Raw genomic sequence first — 24,214 nt, forward strand, 5'->3', positions numbered from 1 at the left:
TGGGAGAATTCCCGAGTGCTAGTCGTCTTTGTCAAATTTCTCAATGAGTTCACTTTCTCTATTAAAAATTGTTAAAGTATTTATAGTCGATTTACCATTATGAACATGAACGGTTCAGGTTGAACAGATTTGATTCGTCCATTGATTTGATGATTTTGATCTAGTTCAGTACCTTAACGATTATCAATTTGGCTGAAATTGTTTAGAAGTGGTATATTCATAGAGATCTAAAAACTTAACGGTCAATATGCCAATATGTGATCGAAAAGTGAGTCCCACAAGTGATCACTTAAAATGGCAAAAAAAAAAAAAAAATCTTTTACTAGAAGGGCCATGTATATATCTACCCTAGAGATTTAGACCAAGCACGAGGTTTCTTCGCAATTCCAATGAATTTTTTTTTGTCATTTGTTAGTTTTTTCAGCCTGAGAAAGTGTAGACAAGCTGACAATGAAGGGACACAAGGAAAATCTAAAAAAACTTTTTCTTTTTTTTTTGAAAGGGACTAATCGTTTTATTTTAGAGGAATTATATATACACACCCTTGCATTTTTTTTTTCCTTTAAACATCTTGTTCTATCCATATCCTATTCTTTTGGGCAAATGCCAACCCGTAATTCCTACCTCTTGAACCTTGCCCGCTTCATGGTTCAACTCCACTTTGCAGAAAAAAAAAAAAAAAAAAAAAAAAAAACGGAAGCTTGAAGATAGACAGTCAATACCCAATAGTCATGGCTTCAAACCATATAGATCAACTCGAGCTAAATCATCAGTTATTACCTAGATTTGATTTGGGTGATCTACAAAATATTGATACATAGGAGTACCTTGTTATGATCTCTGAATGGATACTAAAAGTTTGATTAATTCTTCTTATATAGAAGGTTGAAGAACAATGATTTATATCATGTTTTTTCTACTACGTAACATTTGAGGAAGCTTAGAACAGAGAAAAGGAGGTAAGATCATATTTATAACTTGTTTTTTGTTTGCTTGGTTGTGAAAATGGGTATAATGGAGATTTTTAATTTTACAAAAAAAAAAAAAAAGGCGTGTATTAAGTATTTATAGATGTGTATATAAAACTTTATATGTGACCTAATTACATTCTACGATTTTAGCCAAAAGAAAAAGTTAAGCTATTAGAGTAAAATTCAATATACAAAATCTGAAGGGATAGTAAAAGATCTACACTACTACACGTTCTCACACCTTTTTAAAGCTCTCTATTCCCCTAAAAACTTTGAAGCATCATAAATCCTTGCTTCCTCCCTGCGTGACACAAAAACTGTTAGACTTAGACCAACAATCTCACCCATCAAATAATTACATCAAGTGTAAGACAAATTTAACTTTTGAGTTTTCATATTTGCCCTTGCACCTGGAAACAAAAAATATTCAAGGTAAAACAAAATTGATAAAATAGTAAAAGGACTAGATTTCTTTCCTGATAAATTTTTTTTTAAAAAATGACCAAAATACCCTCGATTAGTATTTCGTATAAATATAACTCCCAACGGAAACTCGCGCGCGCGCGCGTAGCCGAATGAAAAAGCCGTTGAACCAAATCCTCCACCTCACCGCCGCCTCTTCAAACTTTTCCCGCCAAAACCAACCGTCGCATTTTCACCTCATCCAACACCTCCTCCGCAACTGTAACCACTCCAGCTCCGCAAACTCCATCCATTCCGTCGTGATAAAGTCTGGCTCTTTCTACGACACTTTCACCGCCAACCATCTCATCAATTGCTATGTAAGGTTCCGCAGAATCGACTCTGCAGCCAAGGTGTTCGACGAAATGCCTGACCCAAACGTCGTGTCGTGGACGTCGCTCATCTCCGGCTACGTCAGCGCGGATCGCCCGCGAGTGGGTCTGTGGCTGTTTGGGAGGATGCTGGAATGTTCGGTTCTGCCCAACGAGTTTACTTTCGCTACTGTCATTAATGCGTGTTCGGTGCTTGCTGATGTTGAAACCGGCAGAAAAATTCATGCCCGTGTTGAAATATTGGGTGTGCAAAAGAACCTTGTTGTGTGTTCCGCGCTGGTTGATATGTACGGGAAGTGCAATGATGTCGGTGGCGCTCGGCGGGTTTTTGAGTTGATGGGTGGGAGGAATGTTGTTACTTGGACTTCCATTATTGCTGCCTATGCCCAGAACGGACGAGGCGAGGATGCGCTCCAGCTTTATAGGGAATTTAATCGTGGGATGATGGAGCGTCCGAATCATTTCATGTTGGCTAGTGTTGTAAATGCTTGTGCGAGCTTGGGTCGTTTAGTTTCTGGCAAAGTTGCACATGGAGCAGTGATTCGCCGTGGACATGATCTGAATGATGTGATTGCGAGTGCATTGGTTGACATGTATGCTAAATGTGGGAGTGTCGAGTATTCTGACAAGGTTTTCAGGCGAATCCCAAATCCCTCTGTAATAGCCTACACTTCGATGATTGTGGCTGCTGCGAAGTATGGATTGGGGAAAATGTCCCTTCAACTCTTTGAAGAAATGATCGATAGAAGAATAAAACCCAATGATGTCACCTTTGTTGGTGTCTTGCATGCTTGTAGCCATGCAGGGCTTGTGGATGAAGGGCTCCAACACTATGAATCTATGTATGAGAAACATGGAATATCCCCAAATGCAAAGCATCATACTTGCATTGTTGACATGCTTGGTCGAACTGGCCGTCTCAATGAGGCGTACGAACTGGCCAAATCCATCCAAGCAGAACCAAATCAACAAGCCTTGGTGTGGGGGACACTTCTTTCAGCGAGTAGGCTTCGTGGAAGGGTTGACATTGCTGTTGAAGCTAGCAGACGGCTAATAGATTCCAACCAACAGGTATCAGGTGCATATGTCACGTTGTCAAATGCTTATGCGTTGAGTGGAGAGTGGGAGACCGCTCATGGTCTTCGGTCAGAAATGAAGCGTACTGGGGTTAGGAAAGAACCCGGCTGCAGTTGGGTTGAGATTAAGGACTCAAATTATGTGTTCTATGCTGGAGATGTAACATCATGTGCACGGCGGAGTGAGGTGGTTACTTTGCTGAGGGAGTTGGAGGGTAAAATGAAACAAAGAGGATATGTAGGAGGGAGTATAGGATTGGTCTTTGTTGATGTAGAGGAGGAGGCCAAAGAGGAAATTGTAGGTCTTCATAGTGAGAGATTGGCGTTGGGTTTTGCATTGCTGAGTATACCAAAAGGAGTCACCATTAGAATAATGAAGAACTTGAGAATGTGTACTGATTGTCATGAAGCTTTCAAGCTTATTAGTGATATTGTTAGGAGGGAATTCATTGTTAGAGATGTTAATAGATTTCATCACTTTAAAGGTGGCTCCTGCACTTGTAGGGATTTTTGGTGATAATCATTCCAAAGTTCATAATCAATGCAAAGGCCACTTGATTTTTCTATTGTCATTTTGATACCGAGTTTGAATCAATTGTCTTTGCAACCTGTTAGATATCTTCAGCTTTAATAAAAGCCGCCATTTTCCGTACTCTTTTCTAATGTATTGCCCATATGTCTTCCAACATAGAGCTCCCACTCAAAAGCAGTCGATGAGGCTATTCAAAACACTGAAGAAGTCGCATGAAAAAAAAAAAAAAAAAAAAAAACCATTATATATATAAACAGGCTTGAGATTTTATTGCTTAAATCATTACTGTGATACATGGTGCAAGATTCTGGAGGCAGCAATGGGTAAAACAGGCTAACAGTGCCTTACAAATATGCGCTCTTAAACAAACCGCACTGAAAACAAGAAGACCAAAAACAACAATCAAAACCAAAGGTACAATGTAGAGAGAGGACACCATCTCAATAACCAGAACTAAATACTGCTAAAGACGGGTAAAAGCTCCATTCTCCACCTTCCTCAAACCAAGATCCCAATTTGTTAATCAAAATCAGTACAACACTGGTTCACCACCTTCGTCCCAGAGGCAGAGCAAGGTTATTATAGTAGTAACATCTTTAACCACTGAATTTCAATAAATGCCACCATATCAGTCAACATTCTTCACAAACATCACTGGTCGATTCTTAATCCAACCCAGCGATAGACACATAGTACATTGACCCATCTCTTTCTCTTCTGTTCTTTTCTTTCCAAACCTTTAGGATTCTTTTCATTATTGGAAACCTTATGATCTAACGACAACCAATGGCATATATTGCTACAATTTAAGCTTCTAAATGGATGAATGGAAATAAAAACAAGTGAAAGTAATATGCAAACAGTCAGTAGACTGCCTGGAAAATATGCTTGTGCATTCACCAAGGTAAACTACACTATCATTAATTTGCTTCTGAGCTCTCCAATTGCATCCCAGAAAAGTATTTATATATAGAGCTTTACCTCCTACATCCTAGTGCAGCACCTATAAAGCATGGATGGTGACAAATTTTACATCTCACCCAAAGCATCAAAAGATACCTCCAGTCACATGTTATATACTCGTATGCTAAATTTCTTATCAGAGTAATACATATAAGTAAATAGGGTAACTCTTGCAACAAAACAAAAATTGTAGTCCTTTCCATAAAAATTAAACTCACATGAAGCTGATGGCTATAGTGCATACTCCACTCCACAAAGGTCACGAGTCAGCAAACTTCTCAGCAACTGCGCAGAACCCAACTGAAACAACAGAAGTTCTTTAATTATGACCTACACTAACATGACATTCTCCACTGCAATTCAACATACTGAAAGCAACTTACTGAATGGGAGAGCCTCGAGTATCGCCACTATAGTGAAAACAGAATGTGACATACCTGTATATTCAATACATATCCTTGCATGGAAAAGCTGGCACAGTCAATAAATAAATAAATAAATAACTTAGGTTTAACGATTTCCTAGAGATATACAGGTGACCTTACCCAAGATTTGGTTTCCATTCCATCAAAAATTCAATAAAATGGTAATAAACAGAAAATGCTTTAATTGAACATTGATCAGTCATCACTATATTAGTATTCAACCTCCTCAAAATGGTTGCCTACGAGTATCCAATCTCTATAAATATTTTTTCCTCAAGCTCCTAATCCAGGGAGCCAAAAAATTATAGAACTGAACTATTACATAATCTTAATCTCCAAGCTGTGCTGCCGAACAATTAAATCATTTCCTCTTTTCCCAACCCATGAAACTAATGGATGAGCATGCTGTGCTCTTATCCACGTCAAGAATAGACTTAAGTTGAAAAAAGAAATACAATACAAAATTTGCTAATGAATCTCACTTTGTACACATGTACAGAGGGTAATAATCTGTTGAAACCGCCTCTTCGCAGATTTTCAAGTGCAGATCTATGTAGGCATCCTTGTCCTTTCTTTCCTGATGCCTGTTTTGACGAAAAACCAGAAAAACATGCAATATCTACAAGGTTGACTTAATCTCTAGCACCACCAAATTTGGACCGACCTATGGCCATCATTGCATGTTCAACCAAGTGGACGAATTCCTCTACATCTTGGAAGCTGAACTCAATTACCCTCCTAATAGAAGAAATACAATCATTCTTATGTGCATCTTCCAGGGTCAGGCAAGCAGCTGAAAAAGCACTCTGGGATTTTGTGGAGGCTTCCATTGCACAATTTACATCCTGTGTCTGCAAAATAATACATACCAATCTTACCCTCTTGTAACACCTATAAAAAGCATTGCCATAATAGATAAGGGATGGACTTCAAGTCTGAGTCAATATTGTACCGGTCCTAAATGAGATACCCTATGACTAACCATTCGAAAAAGGTACAGAAAATGATCCTAGTCAAGCATGTTTCAAAAGCTTGCTAACAACTAAGTGTCTTGGAAATGCATTGGGTTGGCTGTCGCAACAGAGATGATCAGACACCTACCCAAAAACTTTCATAATAATCGCGAGTCAATCAAGAAGCATGTTAAATAAATATGTATATCCATGGTGTTCATAATAATGACTCCTTACTCCCTAAACTAGTGGTGATCAAAATACCTTGAAAGAACAATTCTATAGCGAGTTCACAAAATTCATACAGACTGCATGCAAAAATAACTTACAAAGTCGAGCAGCCTGAGAATCTTGGGGCGGTTTCGAGCAACATGATGGTTTCCAGCAACATGAGAACCAGTACCCTTACATAATATAGCCTTTTCTGCTGTCACTTGGTTGGTTAAATTATCAATATCTGATGCAGAAGATGATGGAGACTCACCTAAACAGTAAAGATAAGTTTTAAAAATAAAAACAGTAAGTGGTTTGATATTACATTATCAGTAAAAAGATGAGACTAATTGGATTTCCACCAAAAAGCATGCCAAGTTCATTTTCCATGTCTATAAAATCTTCAAGAATCAAAAGACAATATGCTGCTACTTTTTAGAAGGATAGTATGCTGCTTTTGATTACATGTTGCATCAACAAAATCTGTCAAATGTATCGGCGAAAAATTGGAGAAAGGCTGCATGTTACATTTTCAGTTATGATTTGTATAGTAAGAAAAAATTACTGGTTCCACAGCTAATGAAACAAAAGATCTCTTAAAGGTTGAGAATTTGAGTTAAACAAGTGATAGGTATAGGAATTCCCTAGTTTTAGATAAAAGGAAAGAGGAACTAGCTAATTACTTTCTCACCAATTTCTTTTAGACATATCAATATTTGAACTAGAATAACTGATTTACACCTAACAAACAGAAACATCACCAGATGAAAGAAACATCAATATATGAAAAAACAGAAGTGGAACTTCAAATGAAATCCAAAGATTACAGAATGGCATTTAAAATAAATAAATAAATAAATTTTATTCATAACCAGCCCCTTTACCTTGAGGAGGCATATTCAGAGTAGCTTGCAACTCCTGCCGATCTCTGTTTATACTAGAATGTTTACAGTAAACCACCCTCATGTATGCCACCTCCATGCATTTATAGGCCAAAGCAGCAGAAGCAACTTCTTTGAGTTCTTCGAATTCATGGGCACAAAATCTGTGTATTCAAAAGGTTCAGAACAAAGCCAAAAACAGCTGTAGGAATGCAAAAATGAGAGCTTCAAAACAGTATAGGTCACTACAAAAGTCTAAGGTTAAGAGTGACAATCTCAAAAAAGCAAGTCAAGGTTATTGAGCAATTACAAATGTGAATGCAAAATAAGCTGAATAGATTGCTTTATTTTTTTTTTAAATATTAAATAAGAAACGAGCAATGAAGAAAAAAATACAAAGTAGGGGATAAGGTGTTCACTGATTAACTAACAATCCTAAAAACACCTAAGAAACAAAAAACAAAAATAAAGTAATACAATGAAAACAAATGACACATAAAAAACTAAAGCAAGACAACTTCCCCAATCCAAGAATATAATATACTGTGCAACCATCTAAGTAAATCTCCTCCATACATTGGTATAATACTAAAATCCATATACAAAACCTCTCTCTTTAAGTCTTGATATTGTTTCTCAACCGATGGATGAGATATAGACAACTAATATCCTTAATACTTGCACTGCATCTCAATCTCAAGCATCCTTATTTAATTTTAACGGAATAAACAAGACCTTTTTCTGATAAGAACTAGTAAACAAGATGATACAGGAGCCAATTTCAGATTGTAACAAATAAGATTTTCCAAGTACTAAGGACAATATAATTAATAGTTTGTGTAATAAAGGCAACTCACGGAGGCATTTTTTGAGTCACTCCGTATTCTAAATGTCATGATAATGTTTAACGGATAAAGTGTCATCAGTTGCATCTTTCAGACTTCCTTAGTGCACAAGTTGAGGATTTTTAATGATCTATGTGTGAATGGATCTATAAAAGTGCAACTTTGTAAGTTTGAAATTCTTGAGATATCCTGTGTAAAAAATGGGTCGACTAGGAGCAGTTTAACTTTCATAATTTCTCTCTAGGTGTGATTCCTAGAACCGTACCGGTGTGAAGCTGGTACTTCCTAGCCTACCTCGTTTAGGACTTTTAAGTACCTTAAAGGAGAAAAACAGAGTCCGGCTCAAGTACAGATCTGAAATAAGGACACAACAGTATAGAAGATGAATATACTAACAAAAAAGTGACCTATAAATCTACAATTATAAAATAAATTTGTGGAAGAGGAAAACAAAATGGACTAGATTACCAATGTAACCCTGATGAGGATCAAAATTAAAACACTCAAAATAGGGAAAATGATAGGAATTGTGGGCTTGGCCAAAAGAAGTTAAGTACTAAAAGACAACCTCGAGACAGAAAATTGTAAATTGTAAATTGTAAACATTTTCTTAAAACTCAAAACCAAACATGCACATATTATAAGTAGTATAAACATCAACTCCAACTGAGGAAAAGAGTATTTTCAGCAGTCCATTAATATTATTACGATGAGGTACTACTATTTGTCTTTAACACGGAGGCATTTTAACTTACTCGCAAAGCTTAGCTGTACTGCTATACACTTGCAATGGACTCATATCTTCATGCTTGCCTTTCTCATTACCGCAACTTTCCAAAAGTGCTGCTCCTTGAAGAAACTTTTGGGCAGCTTGGAAATAAGCCACACTACTTTCGTCGCGAAACCCACGGTTCTAAAAAAGATATTAAAACCATTTTATTAGTTGAAGAGACAGAAAAACACCACATAGATCTTATAAAGAAAAGCTGAAAACTGAATAAGAACAATAGAGAAACCTTAGAATTTTCAGCCGTGTCTCTTAGACTTCTAGCTTTATTCAGGGTCTTAGTAGCAATCTGGCCAGAGGTGCCTATCACAGGACTTGAAGCATTGACATCTCTTGCTCCCTGATGATCGGGCATAAGATGTCCCAAATTGCGATTAACTCCATTCTTGTTAGAAGCAGTCCCACATTGTTTTACTGACTTTTGCATATTACCATTGACAGCAGAACTTACTGGAAGTCCTTGAAACACAACTTCTCTCTCAGGCCATGCCACAGCTCGAGAACCATGAGATCGTGCCCCCTCTTCCCTTTCAATCCCTTCTTCCCCTTCTTTTTTTGTAATCCCCTCTTTTAATTCACTGTGAGAATGTGAAGATGATTTTGGTTTTCCGCTTCTGGAATTATTTTGTTTCTGACCATACCCAAAATCCTGATTCATGTTCTGCCGCGGGGCACCTTTTCTAATAGGGAATTGAGTAGCACCCAACTTCTCATCTGACACATCATAGCCTTTTTGTTTTAGTTGAGTTTCCGCTGCACTGCCACTTGACCCTTGTCCCACCTTGTCCCCCCAAGTAACATGATATTTCTCATCCTTGACCTTCACTGGCTTAATGCTACACTCTTCAGGAAGATTGTTTCTAACATCATGATTGCGGTCAATCTCAGATGCATATCTTTGACTCTTTTTTGAGTACTCATTCACTGGACCCGAGATCTTCATCTTATCCATATCTAAGTCACTAGTAGAACCTCTAATATTGTCCTTAGACTGCAAACAGGAGTCCTTACCGGATCTTTTCAGAAAAACTGCATCTTCGGGGTGGATCTTGTTCTCTCTATTATCATGATGGCAATGATGCAGGTCATGCTGATTACTGAGGAACTGGCCATGTTGTCCTAAACTATCATCATGACCACTAGCATCTCCCTCATGGTAGCCTACTGTTGAAAATTTATGAGATTCAGGATGAATACGCTCTGATGTTTTCTCTGTCCTGGTGTTCCCAAATCTAGCAACACTACCATTTCCATCCCCATCCCAGCATCTTTTGGAATTACTCGTCAGAGAGAATCCACCACAAATGGGTTCATCCTTCACAAAGCCATCTCCCTTCGCCGAAGTCAGCCTGTCTGAGTTAGAGGTCCTTAAAGGAGATGAAGAAACCGATTCCACAGGCGAGCCTTTCACTTCCTCAAGCTTACCTCTGCTTTTACAGGAACCTGAAACCTTTGAAGAGCTTGAAGTGGCAGCTAAAGAAACATGCCCAGATCCCAAATCCCTTTTACCGCGATTCCTGGGTTGCTGATCCTTAACAATATTCCTATCCTTTTTCATAGGATCAATGGGATGAGCTTTTATGCCTGACACAACAATTTTGGTAACTCTGCTCTTTCTATCTGACTTATCATCAATATTAATAGTGCTAGACTCTTTGCCTTCAGTTTTCAAAATCCTGGCCTTCTTTTCCTTCCAAGATCCACTTTCACTACTTTCCTGCTTTGTATTTACCCGGCCTTCATGCACAGAATTATGAAATGTTTCCACATTATTCTGATTATCCTGCCACTCTCTCTTTCTCATTTTCTTCACGGAACTATCCCCTTTACTGCACGTTCTCACATCCAAAGGCCCACCATCTAATGAGACCTGAGTTTGATGCCCCGGTTTCCTTGCAGAAATTTGTAATTTGTCCTCTGTGTCTTCAGAGTAACAGAAATCATTGTATTTTCCATCCTGACCAAGTACATGGGTCAGCACACCATTACTAGAAGTGATCCCCACCCTCCCAAGGTCGTTATCAGAACTCTGATCTTTATCAGCATGCAACACATCTTCTCTCCTGGGCTTCTTAGAAGTACCACATTTATAGTGATCAGTATCCTTCTTGTGTTTTAATCTTACTTTCTTTGCATCACCTGAAAACATAAAATGACCCAAATAAATACATATTACCTACCTTTTCATAAATTGTTATGACACAGCAAATCGAAACATCGTAACAAATTACATACCTCCACTCATTTGCTTCTCCTTCTGTTTGGCTATGTTTTCTTCCATGCCCAAGTTCTGGAGGTTACTCATATATTGATCACTAGATTTCTTTATTGGATTTGGTTCTAAAGGAGGGAGGTTCATGTCATTTAAGCTTATACACTTCACAGGTTCTTGCAGGTAAGATTTCAAGACACCATCACCACTACCTGCATTCCTTTTTTCCTTCACACCATGTCTCTTCTTCACCCTATTAGACATGCCATTAGAACTGAGATTTTGATAATTTTGATCCAGATGTTGAGCATGACCTGAAGGTACTACAGATGATGTTCCATTAGCATGAGTTTGCGGGTTAGTTAGACTTTCTGAAGATGGTAGATGGTACAATGCATTAAGTGCTTTTGTTGTTTCATCTTCACTGATGTCACATTGGTTCATCCCAGGCCCCCTACAATACAGTTGAAATACCACCATGAACAGGTATCCATATATCAATACAAATACCACAAACAGGTATGACAGAGGGAGAAAGAAAACGCATTGGTTAGGTTAATCTGCAATTATAATGAATAAATTGAATACACAATTTTTATAACTCCCAAAAGCAAGGATGAGAAGTAACTCACAGCCAGTCTAGCATACTACACAACCATTTCTCAGGGAGTTGCTCTGGCTTTTTGCCGAAGGGGAGAAGCCTCCACTTCTGACAACTATCACAGCATACCCAATCTTCTTCTATAACAACAGGAGCTGCAGCTACTGGTACAATCTCTGATGCAAGTCCATTTTCAATTGTAGGGCGGCACATAGTAGAAGCATCGTTTACAGACCCCCCTGACATTAACCGATTATCAACCTTTCTACCACTCAGTTTTTCACTTGGTCTGTCCTTGGATGATTTACATTCCATGTCAATATCATCAATAGGCCTTTCTGCTACATCCATTTTAGCCCTTCGTTCCAAAACTTTAGCCGCCAATGAATCTCTACGGTTATCTCTGATTGTATCCTTCTGCGACTTTAACTTCTGCACTTTTCTGCTAGATAGAGAAACACCATGACCACCATTCATTTCATCTTTTGACACTACACCCATTTCAACTCCCAAGCTTTCCTTTGTTAAAATACCTGGTTGCTTTTCATTACTTAGTTTTCCCTGTGACTTAATCTTGCCCTCAAAAGACAGCGTTTCCTTCCTGCCAGGCACATTAGTCTTTTCTTGATCATGATATGTACTTTCCTCACCAGCATTTTGGGGGTGCAGGTCTAGCTCTTCCTTGCATTTGAATGCACCAGAATAATCTATTGAGGCAGAAAAACCCTTGTTCTTGCCTCCATCTCTGAGATCAACCAGGGCATCCTTGTGGGAATTTTTTACTGACTGTTTCCGAACTTTTTCCACTGAACCACACCTAGAATTTTGCTTCTCATTCTTGTCACAACCATGACCGGAGATCGACTCCAATGACTCCTGCTTCGCCAACTCAGAGAAAGATAAACTTCTTTTCACCTCATTCTCATTGGTTACCCGGGAATTGGGTGTTCTATGAGTAACTTTAACACAGTCAACAACATCACCCACTGAGTTGGATAACTGGAATGTTTTGTAGCCATTGGACAATAGCTCCTTGCCTCCTAGAGTGTCGGTTCCTGATTTCTTTTTTATAAGAATTTTCATGTCATTCTTAACATTCATAACACTCTCAATCTTCAGTTCTACCTGCTTTTCACCTTTACCTGTAACTTCAACATTCGGCTCCTTTAACAATTTTCCATTTCCCAGTGTGGAAGCAGACAAAGAAGAATGTTCTTGAGGACCCTTAGATTGGGGCAGCATGTTCTGTTGATGAAGCTTTTTCTTTCTCGTTAGAGAAATTAAACTGTCATGAAGAGGTGACATCAGCACATGCCCAGGAACTGGAGACGAAGTCATAACCTGTTATAACACATAAACAATATCTATCAATACAACCAGAACAGTTTAGGTCCATCAACCACCAGAGAAACTGCATGAAAACCTATAGCATTACCTGAATAATGTTAGTGGGAGACTCATCTACATTCACTTGAGAGGCAGGTGGCATCTCTCCACTTTCGTCGGGGCTATTCCCAAAAGATGAAGATGGGGAGTTAAGCCCAAGACCACTATAAATTGCTACGTTCTTCCGAGATGTGTTATCAGAGTTCATTTTGATTCGAACCTTTAGTGTCCTTCGATCAGCTGGATTACCAGATCTGTTTGGCATCTCATCTTTCAAGGAACACCTCTCAGCTACTTGAGTAGAAGGAACACATGAATCCTCTTTAGAGGAAACGCCCACAAAAACCCTAGAATTATGTGACAAACGAGCACTAGATGAAGAAGTTCTGAGCCTCACAGTTGGAAGCGCATTTGATGAAGCTTTCAAATTTTGAGAGGCACCCTGAATGGTGACAAAAGCCACAGTGCTCAAGTAACATTGTATTTATCTCAATTTGACAAGATCTCAGCCATATTTGTCTCCTTCCAACCAAATAACAAATAAAAAAATAATTCATATACCTCCATGGAACTTTTAGGAGATCTTGATGTGTTGCAGTTTCCCTGCGGTGTCTTTGGAGTAGACAAAACGGATGTAGATCGTTCATGTGTAGGTAAAAATGAGCCATATCCACCATATTTGGCCCCTGACCGAACAATAAATTACATATCCACCAGGATGAGCCATTAACCAAGTTTGAGCAAAAAGAAGAACAGTCTGTCTAACTTTCAGGATAGGTCACTTACCCAAATTCTCAGCAAAAGCCCCACCCTCGAAATCCTTCTGGAAATGTCCCAGAACTTGATCAAGTTTCTCTTCCTTGAAAAGCAAAAGCATTAGTGTCAATACATGCATAAGATCAGAAAAAATGAAAAGTAACAAAATGTCACAGCACATAACATTGCAGATGAAAATCCCGGTATATTTTTCTCTTTTCAGAGCAACTGGTTATTTACACTTGTTTGGGATAAATTTATCAAATACCAGCTTAGGTTCAATAACTTGAAATATTTATTTTCAATAATGAAGGGGACTGAACCTTATTATTCTCATTCTTATAAACTAACTAGTTTGTTTAATGGACGCCAAACAACAACAAGTATTAAGGTTGTATTCACTTTTGTCTCTCCTTGAATCAACAACCACATAGTCATCAACAATATGTGAAGCATTGACAAGAAACACAAAAAAGACTATCCAATGTGAGCACAAGTGGGAGCTACGGAAGACCTTCAGGAATTACTACAATGAGAAAGAATCTACATTGTTTCCAATCCAGTCAAAAACATCGGCAAAACTCCAGTGGCAGTTTCCTATGCTATTTGCATAACAAGTGCACTGGAATGCAAATGCAGATTAAAGCAAAAAATAAACTCTCATTTTATTTCATGCTTGCTACTCCACCAAACCACACATTCGCCACCAGTCTACATTGATTCCCATTCTAACTCAACCCCTTCCATCTTCCATCCACATTCCGGTAAACCTAACAAGCTGTTTAAACCCACCATTGTATTCAACACACACATACATTGAAATGCAATCACAACTCACTCTCAATCCAACACATTCAGATTTTCAATATTATTATCTTCTCATGATCCCCATCACACACTAAAGTTCAAAGCTTTAAGCAAAACCCCAATGGAAAAAAAAAAAAAAAACTTGAACTGAATGCCCTTACAAGGTAAGCGAGATCGATATCCGGGTCAAAGTTTTCGTCGTCGTCGTCCTTGTAATAGCAAGAAGCCTCGCCTTCTTCAAGCTCGGTAGTATTATTATTATTCACCTCCATATCTCTCTCTCTCTTGAAACCCTAACCCTAACCCTAACCCCCCTAAAACCCTAACCCTTGTGTTCTAAACGCCCCCACCACCTTCCCTAAAGTCCAGCATATCAGTCCAAATTCCCACACCCACCAAAGCTCTCGAAAAACCCAACAAAACCCAGAAACCCGAATCCCCTAGAAGCGATTATTACAGTGCGCAATTGAAAACTATCACAATCCTTCTTCTATGAAAAAAAATCCCCAAAAAAATCAAATAGAAATTGACGGAATTCATATTAGAATCCAAACTCTCCCCCGAATTGAACTCGATGATGATCGGGTTCGGAGAATGGACGGCGGAGATTGGACGGGAGCGATGATCGGAGCTCTCTCTCTCTCTCTCTCTCTCTATCTCTCTCAGAGTAACGGCGAGTGAAATCGAATTGGTTCGGTTTAACAGAGACACACACTCTTTCTCTCTCAAATTTTTATTTTTATTTATTTTATTGTGTAGAAGATGACCTTTGCTTTCCTTGTTGGATAATTAATTAATTAATTAATTCTATTTTCCTTTTTCTCTGATTTATTTTTAATTATAAAATTTTCAAATAAAATTTTGGGGAGGCGCGTGGGTGAGAAAAGGGCGCGAGGGTGCGTGAGGGTGAGTTGATTTGATTTGATTTGCGACTTTGTCTTCAACTACACGTGGAAGTCGGGAGGTGGGGACAGGTTTCTTAGGAAAACGGCGCGCCGTTCGCCACGTAGTTGTTGAAGTTGAGACTCAAGCGTCCTCTTTGCCGCAAAGCTTTTTTCCCGGACCTCTTTTTTTTTTTTTTTTCAAACAAAAATATTGCCAACAACAACAAAAACAAACCCTCTTGGGCATCCTGATCGAGAGGAAAAGTACTTGGGTTTGGCGTGGTTATCTTTGAATTGATCATTTGGTGCTATCAATAAAGAGCTTTGAGTCACCTTCAACTTGTGTAAGAGACTATAAGAGCTACAAGGCCATGAGCAGCAATAGCTATGAGGTGATCTTGCAAAGCCGAAGCTTCAGCAATGACTGCAAAAGATTTACCGAAGTTTCAATTGCAATAAGAGGACTTCTATACGACATGTTTACGTAAGCTAGTGGTTTAGTTTTTGTCTTTAATTTTTTTTTTTTCCTTTCTCTTGAGTTTGTTTACGATACATTAAGTAGAGTGGTTTCAAACAAAGTTATAAAAAAAAAAAAAAAACTAAATAAAGGCCGACTCCTCGCCCTTATTCAAAATTTTATTGATAAAAAAAAAAAAGATACAGAAAGGAGGAGGGACTAGGCCAAAACCACTCCTTGGAACAAAAATGAACATGGAAAGTACAAAGCAAACAAACATTAGGAAGCGGAGGACTATATGGCCAATATTGCTTCCATTCAGCAAAGTAATAATGACAATAAAAAAGAAAATGATACAAATTGAAACTCCAAGTAAGAGCCCAAACTGACCAAACTAAAAGACCACTAGGCAAATCTATAGCTAGTATGAAAAAAAAATAGGGTGCGGCTACCATTTTCTTAGTTCACCCTACAAATATTTGAATTATTAAAAGCCTATATTACCCAAGTGCAAAATGACTAATAAGTACACTAATTTTTTTAAATCCAAATATGTAAGAAAAAATAAATATATAAGTAATTAATTAAATACAAAGACTACTTAATTTCTCATTGGATAACATTAATCTTTATCTTCTCAACCCAAATTTGAATTTATTATTATTTGAGGTATTCCTTAATCAAAAAGAGGACTCCTTTCTCTTAAACCCTAGCGGACGCCGTGGTCTGTGCTACAACTTGTCCGGCTCCGCCTTGGTACCGGTGATGGCCTTTGGCCTAGCCGGCGCATGTAGGGTGAGGCCGGACGGGTGATTTGTTTCAGGTAGATCTCCAAAGCTCGAGGGTTTGGATCGGTCTGTGTTCTGGCACTTTCTGGGTCGAAACGAATGGTTGCGTCGGGGAAGTGGGCTGGGGTTGGAACTGGCCTTCGCTGGATCGGAGCGCGTCTGTTGGCGCTCGATGGTCGGCCGGCCGGTTGGTGTAGATTGAAGGTTGGCTGAGATCGATGGCGTGATAAGGCGATCGATCCTAATTCAATTGCAGGGGGGTCCAGATGCCGGCTGGTGCTAGGTGATCTGCGTTGCTTGGAGTTGTCCGGCGTTGGTTGGACGGCGACGAAGGCGTGAAGGTGGCCCAACACCAGTGGTGGGATGGCGGTTCTGGTGGCGGGGCAACCAGCTGTTGCATTGGGCTGGGAAGGCTGGGCACGTTGCTGATGTGGCCTTTTGGGCTTGGAGGCTGCAAATGGGCCGGTTCTGGGCTAGAGATGGGGGTTGGGTTCACTTCGTGGGCTTAGCCCAATTTTATTTTCCTTTACTTAGTATTATTTTCAATAATTCCTTCTTTTTTTTGAAAGGACAGTTAGGCACTTTTTGTGCACCTAGCGGCTTGCTATTTTTTAGTGAGCATTAGTCTACATAGCTATGGTTTCTTTTTACACCAAGTTAATGAATCTCCTGCAGTACCACAATTGAGTGCATTGACAAAGGGAGATTCAAGATAGTTTTCTTTGTGTACGCTGAGATTTGTAGTTGTGTAGGCTCGTAAAAGTCAAATGAGCTTCATTGTACTAGTGGATGGTACCCGTATTTCCTTAACTGCTTGACCACTGATTTAGGGTACAAGCATATAGGGCTTATTTGTATGTGTCGTTCTGGCTTTGGGATTAAATGAAATCTCTATTACTCTGTCAAAAAAAAAAAATTGAATTTATTACTATTTTTTTGTCTTTTTGTTGCCTCCTTATTGTTAATTCACAAAACTATTACATTTGACTTCATCAAAATCTTTGCAATAATCTTTGTGAACACCGAAAGTAAAAAATTTAAAACACGAAGAAAAAAAAAATCAATCTCTTCTTCATTGATCATAGTTGTAAATTTATTAATATTTTTACATAGATTGAAATAGAGAACATTGAAATTCCTGATAAAAAAAAAACATTGAAATTGAAAGAAATTTTTTTTAAAAAAAGGGAAGTAAATCAGATTATGATTTTATTAGGAAACTTTAATAAATTTTAATTTTTTTATGAGTATACATTAAAAGAGAGATTTTCGTTAAAAATATTTATTTTCTATGGATATGTCATATAAAGATATTTTTGGAAAGAGAAATAGGTTAAATAAGTAAATTTAATATTTGAAATTAAAATTTAGGGTATAATGAGCAAGTAGCTAGGGTGAACAAAGAAAATGGTAAGGTGGCAATAGCTGCACCCAAAGAAATATCATGACCGAACTGAGAAGCGATAAAAGATGGAAGTGAAAGCCACCAAACTGAACCTTCATGCAAAGCGCCATAACTTGCCAACTTGTCTACTACTCCATTGCTTTATCTATAGATGTGTGAAGCATAAGAATTCAGTTGCCGAGTTTCATGTAAACAATTTAGCCAACGTCCCCGAAGTTGCAAACAAAAGGTTGAATGACTGTCTTTATCTTAGCCTGATCTCGAGATAGTCTACAGCTATAGAGAGATAGTATACTGCTAAATAGTTTGTCTACATTTGATGCACTTATACATCAATATAACATAGAACTTTCATATCCTTAATTAGAACGCAACTTGTACATCAATACTCATCAATAGTCTTTTACTTCTGGTGGCTTAGGGCTCAGACTTATGTGAAAGTAAATCCGGATGCGATTGATTACTTCTGGGTCCACATGTGATTGATGAGACTATTGTAGATTTCGGTTTTTTTTTTTTTTTCCATTGAAATTAAGAGAGCGTAATCAAATCGATCTCCTGCAGTAAATCTCAGAATCCAAACTCCAAATTATTACAATGCTTGAAATAAAAGTAGATAGAAATAAGCCATCCTGCTGCAGCTTGCTCCCTAGCTTCATCGCTTCATCATTCTCCCAAGGAATCTGGCTTCACAGCTGCAGAGGTCACTGATGCAGAGGCTGGGGCTGGCTGTCTTGCTGCTGGCTTCACAGCTGCAGAGGTCAATGGTGCAGAGTCTGGGGCTGGCTGTCTTGCTGCTGGCTTCACAGGGGCCGAGGTGACTGGTGCGGAGGAGGTCAGTGCGGGGGAGGTGACTGGTGCGGGGGCTGCAAGCTGTGGGGAGGTTGGCTGCAGTGGAGCAAGCCCGTCCAAGACAGCTACAATCCTATCGATGGCCTCCAAACCAGATGTCAACTTCGCGATCGTGTACGCAACAAACACAAATGAGCCGACCACCCTCAACCCAGGCTTATTCTCCTTGCAGCACTGGTTGAAGCGGCCCCACTTCTCCAAGGCACGGCGGCAGCATTGGTTCTCCGCTTGGCTCAAACGGCACCACATCTTGCGACTGAAGAGAGGGTTAGGGGCTTAGAGCGGCGGAGAGATTAGAGTGGAGAGAATAGAGAGGAGAGTCAGTCTTAGATTTCGGTTAATTATATTACATATTGAAAAAGTTTTTCATAAAAAAAAATAAAAAAACTATCATCACAAGCAATCAATTTCACTTTTGACTTATGTTATTTAATTTTATCACTAGAGTTGCTCTGACCGGCATATATCATGTCTAGCATAAAGTTGATCACGGTAACAAAACATATAAAACATACCTGAGAACAAACAATTTCAAATTTGCAAATGTATATGTAACATGTTATGTTAGCAATTCGGGTTGCCCACACGTACATTAGTGATATTTCATTGCATATGATTGTGCAATATGTAGTAAAATTCATACCAAAAGTGGTAATTTAGCAGTAAAACCATCAACCACTACAACAACCAACTCTGTCAATTTTAGTTTAGTTTGTAATTTGCCCTCTAAACCATACATGACATTCGACGTAATACTCTCTCTATTCCATTTTTGTTATTCCTCATTTACTATCCTCTTTTTGAGTCATGATATGTATAGAAATGTTTCGCTCTCTTATCTCTTCTATGATGAGACATATGTGTTTTAGTTGGCTCCGTTATGCGTTGTATGTTTTTTGTCACAATTTTAGTAGTATTGGCCACAATATAGTCAAATCGCTCATCAACTGGATTATGGCTCAAGTGTTGGTAGGTAATGGGAAGCGTATTCTTTTTTGGAAAGTAAACTGGTTTAGAGTTTCTAAAACATCTTTATATAACTTGAAGCATAAAGTGTTGCATTTTCTTGTGAACACAGTTAGTGACTTTTTAGTGGAGAACATGCAAATGGGTGCTGCCTCCAGGATTTTCTGAGCTTTTCCCTAAAGCAAGTGAACCATTAATTCGAACATTCTTGTAGTTGAGGATCTATTAGGTGAGTCTATATGGCCGAGAGCTTCTTCATGATAGTTTCCTACATTAGATGCGCTTTTTTTTTTTTTTTTTTTTTTTTTTAGAAATCAACAAGCCAGTTTCATTAAAGAAGAAATTAAGATAACTCATAGCGCAACACAACACAACAAATAAGTTCTAAATACTTAACATAACAAACATAATTAAGTTCCTCTACTTATACATAACATAACATAAGGTAAGATAGCATTCCAATGTTCACAAACCGCTAAACGCCATTTCAAGCTACTCAGATGTTAAATCAATTGCTAGAAGCGTTGCTCATGCAGCACGCCATGCGACCCCATTGCGTCGTTCTCCAGTGCCGTCTTCCCATTGTCCTCTTCCGGTGCAGTCGGTCCCAAGTGCTCTTTCAGTGTCGTCGCCACCGCGTTCCAGTCCACCGTCATGATTATTGTCCTATTCCACCATCGCGATTACCATGGCCATTGCTACTTTCATTTTCACCATCGTTTGATGAGAAGTTAGGATGGATCATTGGATGATAACATCTGCTGGCTGAAGAAATACTAGGACTTCTCTAGCGGTGTCAAGCAGTGCATTGGAGGCATTGATGAAGTTGTCGATTATTTTTGATCCCACAGAAAGTTATGTTGGTTGACACCTCCCAAAATTTCTTAACTTAGCTAGAAGGTGTTACACTTCTCAAATACAAATTCAAAATTAATTACGAAATTGGTGATATAGCCATCCAGCAATTTCGACCATTTCAAGCATTCCAGGACCCGGTTATGGCTTCAATTGCAATGTCCAAATCATTGTAGAAATTCACCGACCATTGTCAGAACATAGCATGCATAATGTTTTTCGTCGAGATGACACAAATTTGTTGGTAACGATGTTTTCTTCTATCTTGTCAATCGAAAAAGTTTATGTTGGTGTTACAGCTATAGTTATGAACTTGTTGAATTCGCAGAAAAAAATTAAATGGAGTGATGAAGTAAAAGATAGAACCAGAAGAAGCAGACATTGTATTGTATAGTACTGGGAGGGTTGTGCTCGCCATCTTCACGTATGATCGAGATATATTGGAAATAGAAACTTGACAGAAAAGATAAACAGAGATATTAGATACTGAGATTTTTTATTTATTTATGAAGTTTCGTACTGAGATATTGGATAGAATCCTGAAGCTAAGTATCAAGACTTAATTAGGATCTTTTGGTAAACTAAATCATTAACTATAATGAGACTTAAGTCATCAACTGCATCAAATGTCATAAACTATACATCAAGTTATCAACTACTTCAAATGCAATAAATTAACTATAATGAGACTTAAGTCATCAAATGTCATAAACTATATATTAAGTTATCAACTACTTCAAATGCAATAAATTAAATATTAATTAACTAAATAAAATCATATTGCCGATAGTCAACTACCTAATCCCAGCATCTCATTACATTTGCAATGAGCTATTAGCAAGCTTCTTCATCATCCCAACATCTATCAACTTGAACACAATCTTATGACTCTTGGCTTTATTCAAAAACCTTGAATCATTATCTTCCTTATGTCTCTCTGGCTTTTACTTATTTTCTTCCTAGAACTATATAATTGTGAGATCCTGAATTTTGAAGTTGCTCGAATTTTATTTTTGAGGTTGGAAGTGCAAAGTAGAGGTCACCAAGAGTTCGCAGCATTTTTCGGTAAATTTTTCAGGTTCTCGATCTTTTTTTAAGAAATTTTTGAAGTTTATTTGGAGAAAAAGAAAGCTGACGTGGTGATTGTATTCTTCACTTCTACATGGTACTTGGTGTTCCACATCCTAAATTTCTACAGCTGTTCTTAAATTTGTTATGTCATTGATTGTTTAGGAGAAGTTGCAAGAAGCGGATAAAGAAATAGAAAATAAATAGGCATATGTGGATGGTAAAAAGATGGAGGTGTCATGCTATCGAATTGAACCACCTGGATTATTTATAGGCCGTGGCAAGCACCCAAAGAATGGAATGTTAAAAAGCTGAATCAACACAAGTGATGTTGTCATCAACGTTGGAGATACAAATCAGACTCCACGCTGCCCCATTCCTGGATGTTGGAAGAAAGTTGTACGCAATCCTCATCTTAAATGGCTCCCATATTGGAAAGATTCAATTTCCGGGAGAAGAAAGTACATGAACTTGAAATATTGCAGCAGTATGATTGACATTTCAAAATTTAACACCGCGAGGGAACTAAAGATCAATCAAGCAGAGATCAAGCAACAATACACAGTGGATTTCACCAGTTCAAATCTTGTGGATAAGCAATGTGCAATTGTTACATATCTTATTGATACATTAGCTTTAAGACCTGGACATGTTAAGGACGAATAAATTACTGCACCTACTGTTGGATGTTGCACGTTAATGGTGAAAAATGTAATTTTACATGAACCCTCATGTTTGGAGTTTCGCTTTACTGGGAAAGCATCAGTCGACTACGAGAATGAGGTTGAAGTTGAAAACCTTGTGTTTAATTGCATTAAAGAATTCCAGCTTGAGAAATCTCCTGAAGACAATTTGTTTGACAAGTTGGATGCCAAAAAATTGAATAGATATTTACAAAACTTGGGAAAACATTTTGGCCTCCATTTTACAACAAAGACATTCCGCACATTTCGAGCATCTGAAATGATGGATGATTTGTTGAACAAGGAAGAGTTGAAGGAGAAAACAGAAGAAGATAAGCATGCTGTTTACTGGAATGCAAACAAATAAGTTACTATTTTTCTAAATCATCCGAGAGAAGTGTAAGATTTTGAAGAGAAACAAGCTTGGGAGCTTAGCATACAGATCTTTGAACTAGAGGCGCAAAAATCAAAATTGGAGATTCAAAAAACTCATCCAAGTAATGAGTATAATGCCTCTAACGCTGGAAAACTCGAGTTAAACATTGAAATAGAGAAGATAATGAAGAAGATTCATGAGCTGAGTCTACAAGAGCGTATCATAGCCTGTAGTCAAACTTATCGATTAGAAACATCCAGAGAGAATTACCTTGATCCCAGGATTACTCTTGCATGGTGTCTACGACATCGGATTTCAGTTTCTAAGATTTTTGACTCGCGTCTCCGAAACAAATTCATGTGGGCAATGAATGTGGAGTCTGATTTTAGATATTGAAAATGAAATCTCTTAGGTGAGCATTTCTTTTGTTGCCGTTGGATATGGGAAAGAAATCTGATGAGCGCGCTGTTATCATTTACATCATTATTCCCATATGTTTTTCATATATCATAAATTTTAATATAGCGAAGCCATTCTAATCACCTCCCTAAACCTTTTTATATGGAAACCTCCATATTTATTGTTATTTATGATAAAAGCATGTGGCATGGTGATAACATGTCAGTTAATAATTATGTCATCGACTTAAATGTTACAAAGATGTTATTGAATAGCAATATCAATGCCTCTTTTTCACTTAATTTGCTATTGTGGAAAAAATATTAGAGCACAACCTTCCATTCACTAATTTTTACGTCTCGAGCATTGACGCATTACATAATCCCTTCAATAAAATCTTATTAGGGTTTGGATTCGAGAAATAATCATTGTTGGGAATGTAGAATCTAATAAAATTAGGAGAAAAAAGAGTTTTTTTTTAGTATACTTGTTAAAATTATTTATGACTATTACGTAACAATCAATCTAATTAGTACACATACTTTTGGTTTTGTTGTTTGTCTCTTTATAATAGTGGAGTGTACTCAACCGTACTTATACACTTTGCCAAACACACAAAAAAAGAAAGACCTTACACACTTGCTTTTGTTGTATTAAAATTGAAATATCACTTAGCAATCACATAGATTGATAGATACATGGGCGGATCTATCCTTAAGGCGACATAGGTTGTAGTCTAATTTAGAATTATGGTAAAATATGAGTACTTATAGAGAATGCTTGCCCAAGAGAAAAAAAAAATAATATCTTTCTCCTTTAAATTTTTTTCCTATTCCAGTCTTTCTCAACCATCAATTCAACATTTTCTATTTTTGTGATGATCTGAATTTTTGTTATTTAATTCTTACAATTAATAATGGTTCAATTGTACAAATTATGAGTGTTAAGCATTGTCCGTATGTTATTTGTGAAGTGGATTTATTTTCGTACGAATAATTACTCGAATTTCACAGTTTTAGGGGGTGTACGAAGTTTGACTTTTTATACGTTGGGTTTCTATAATAACTTCCTTCATGAAAGTTGTAGAACGCATCGATACGAGTTCGTGGATGTATAGAATGCGAAAATTGGAGTTCATATGTGAAAGTTATGGTCTGCGGAAGTTTCAAATATTTTTGGAAAACCACTATAAATAGAAATTTCCATTTTTGGAAATTTACTATTTCCATTTTTGGAAATTTACTATTTTCATTTTGGAAATTTCCTTTTTCGGAAAATT

General features: G+C 37.8%; 2 protein-coding genes across 2 annotated transcripts; one reads left to right on the forward strand and one right to left on the reverse strand.

Moving 5' to 3' along the window:
• The first annotated feature begins 1,539 nt into the window (after positions 1 to 1,539).
• LOC133710837 (pentatricopeptide repeat-containing protein At4g15720) lies at positions 1,540 to 3,413 on the forward strand. Its single transcript, XM_062136980.1, has one exon. The coding sequence runs from the start codon at positions 1,547 to 1,549 to the stop codon at positions 3,356 to 3,358; it is 1,812 nt and encodes a 603-aa protein (XP_061992964.1). The 5' UTR covers positions 1,540 to 1,546; the 3' UTR covers positions 3,359 to 3,413.
• Positions 3,414 to 4,887: 1,474 nt separating this feature from the next.
• Positions 4,888 to 14,932, reverse strand: LOC133712610 (cysteine-tryptophan domain-containing zinc finger protein 7-like). The gene is made up of 11 exons (XM_062138720.1): positions 14,364 to 14,932; positions 13,426 to 13,498; positions 13,201 to 13,325; positions 12,689 to 13,081; positions 11,285 to 12,594; positions 10,676 to 11,106; positions 8,670 to 10,579; positions 8,409 to 8,566; positions 6,812 to 6,972; positions 6,044 to 6,198; positions 4,888 to 5,612 (listed from the first exon to the last, which is right to left on the reverse strand). Exons 1-11 carry the CDS (start codon positions 14,472 to 14,474, stop codon positions 5,394 to 5,396), a joined length of 5,046 nt encoding a protein of 1,681 aa, XP_061994704.1. The 5' UTR covers positions 14,475 to 14,932; the 3' UTR covers positions 4,888 to 5,393.
• Positions 14,933 to 24,214: the final 9,282 nt, after the last annotated feature.

Source organism: Rosa rugosa, chromosome 5, assembly GCF_958449725.1.
Source record: "Rosa rugosa chromosome 5, drRosRugo1.1, whole genome shotgun sequence".
In the NCBI taxonomy this organism is placed as follows: Eukaryota; Viridiplantae; Streptophyta; class Magnoliopsida; order Rosales; family Rosaceae; genus Rosa; species Rosa rugosa.

Excerpts from the sequence above, each read along its gene's own strand:
- LOC133710837 (XM_062136980.1), top strand. The coding sequence starts at position 1,547 with ATGAAAAAGCCGTTGAACCAAATCCTCCACCTCACCGCCGCCTCTTCA.
- LOC133712610 (XM_062138720.1), bottom strand. The coding sequence starts at position 14,474 with ATGGAGGTGAATAATAATAATACTACCGAGCTTGAAGAAGGCGAGGCT. Across the intron at positions 13,082-13,200 it reads CTCCTAAAAGTTCCATGGAG|GGTGCCTCTCAAAATTTGAA; the intron begins GTATATGAATTA and ends GTCACCATTCAG. Across the intron at positions 8,567-8,669 it reads ACACGGCTGAAAATTCTAAG|AACCGTGGGTTTCGCGACGA; the intron begins GTTTCTCTATTG and ends TATCTTTTTTAG.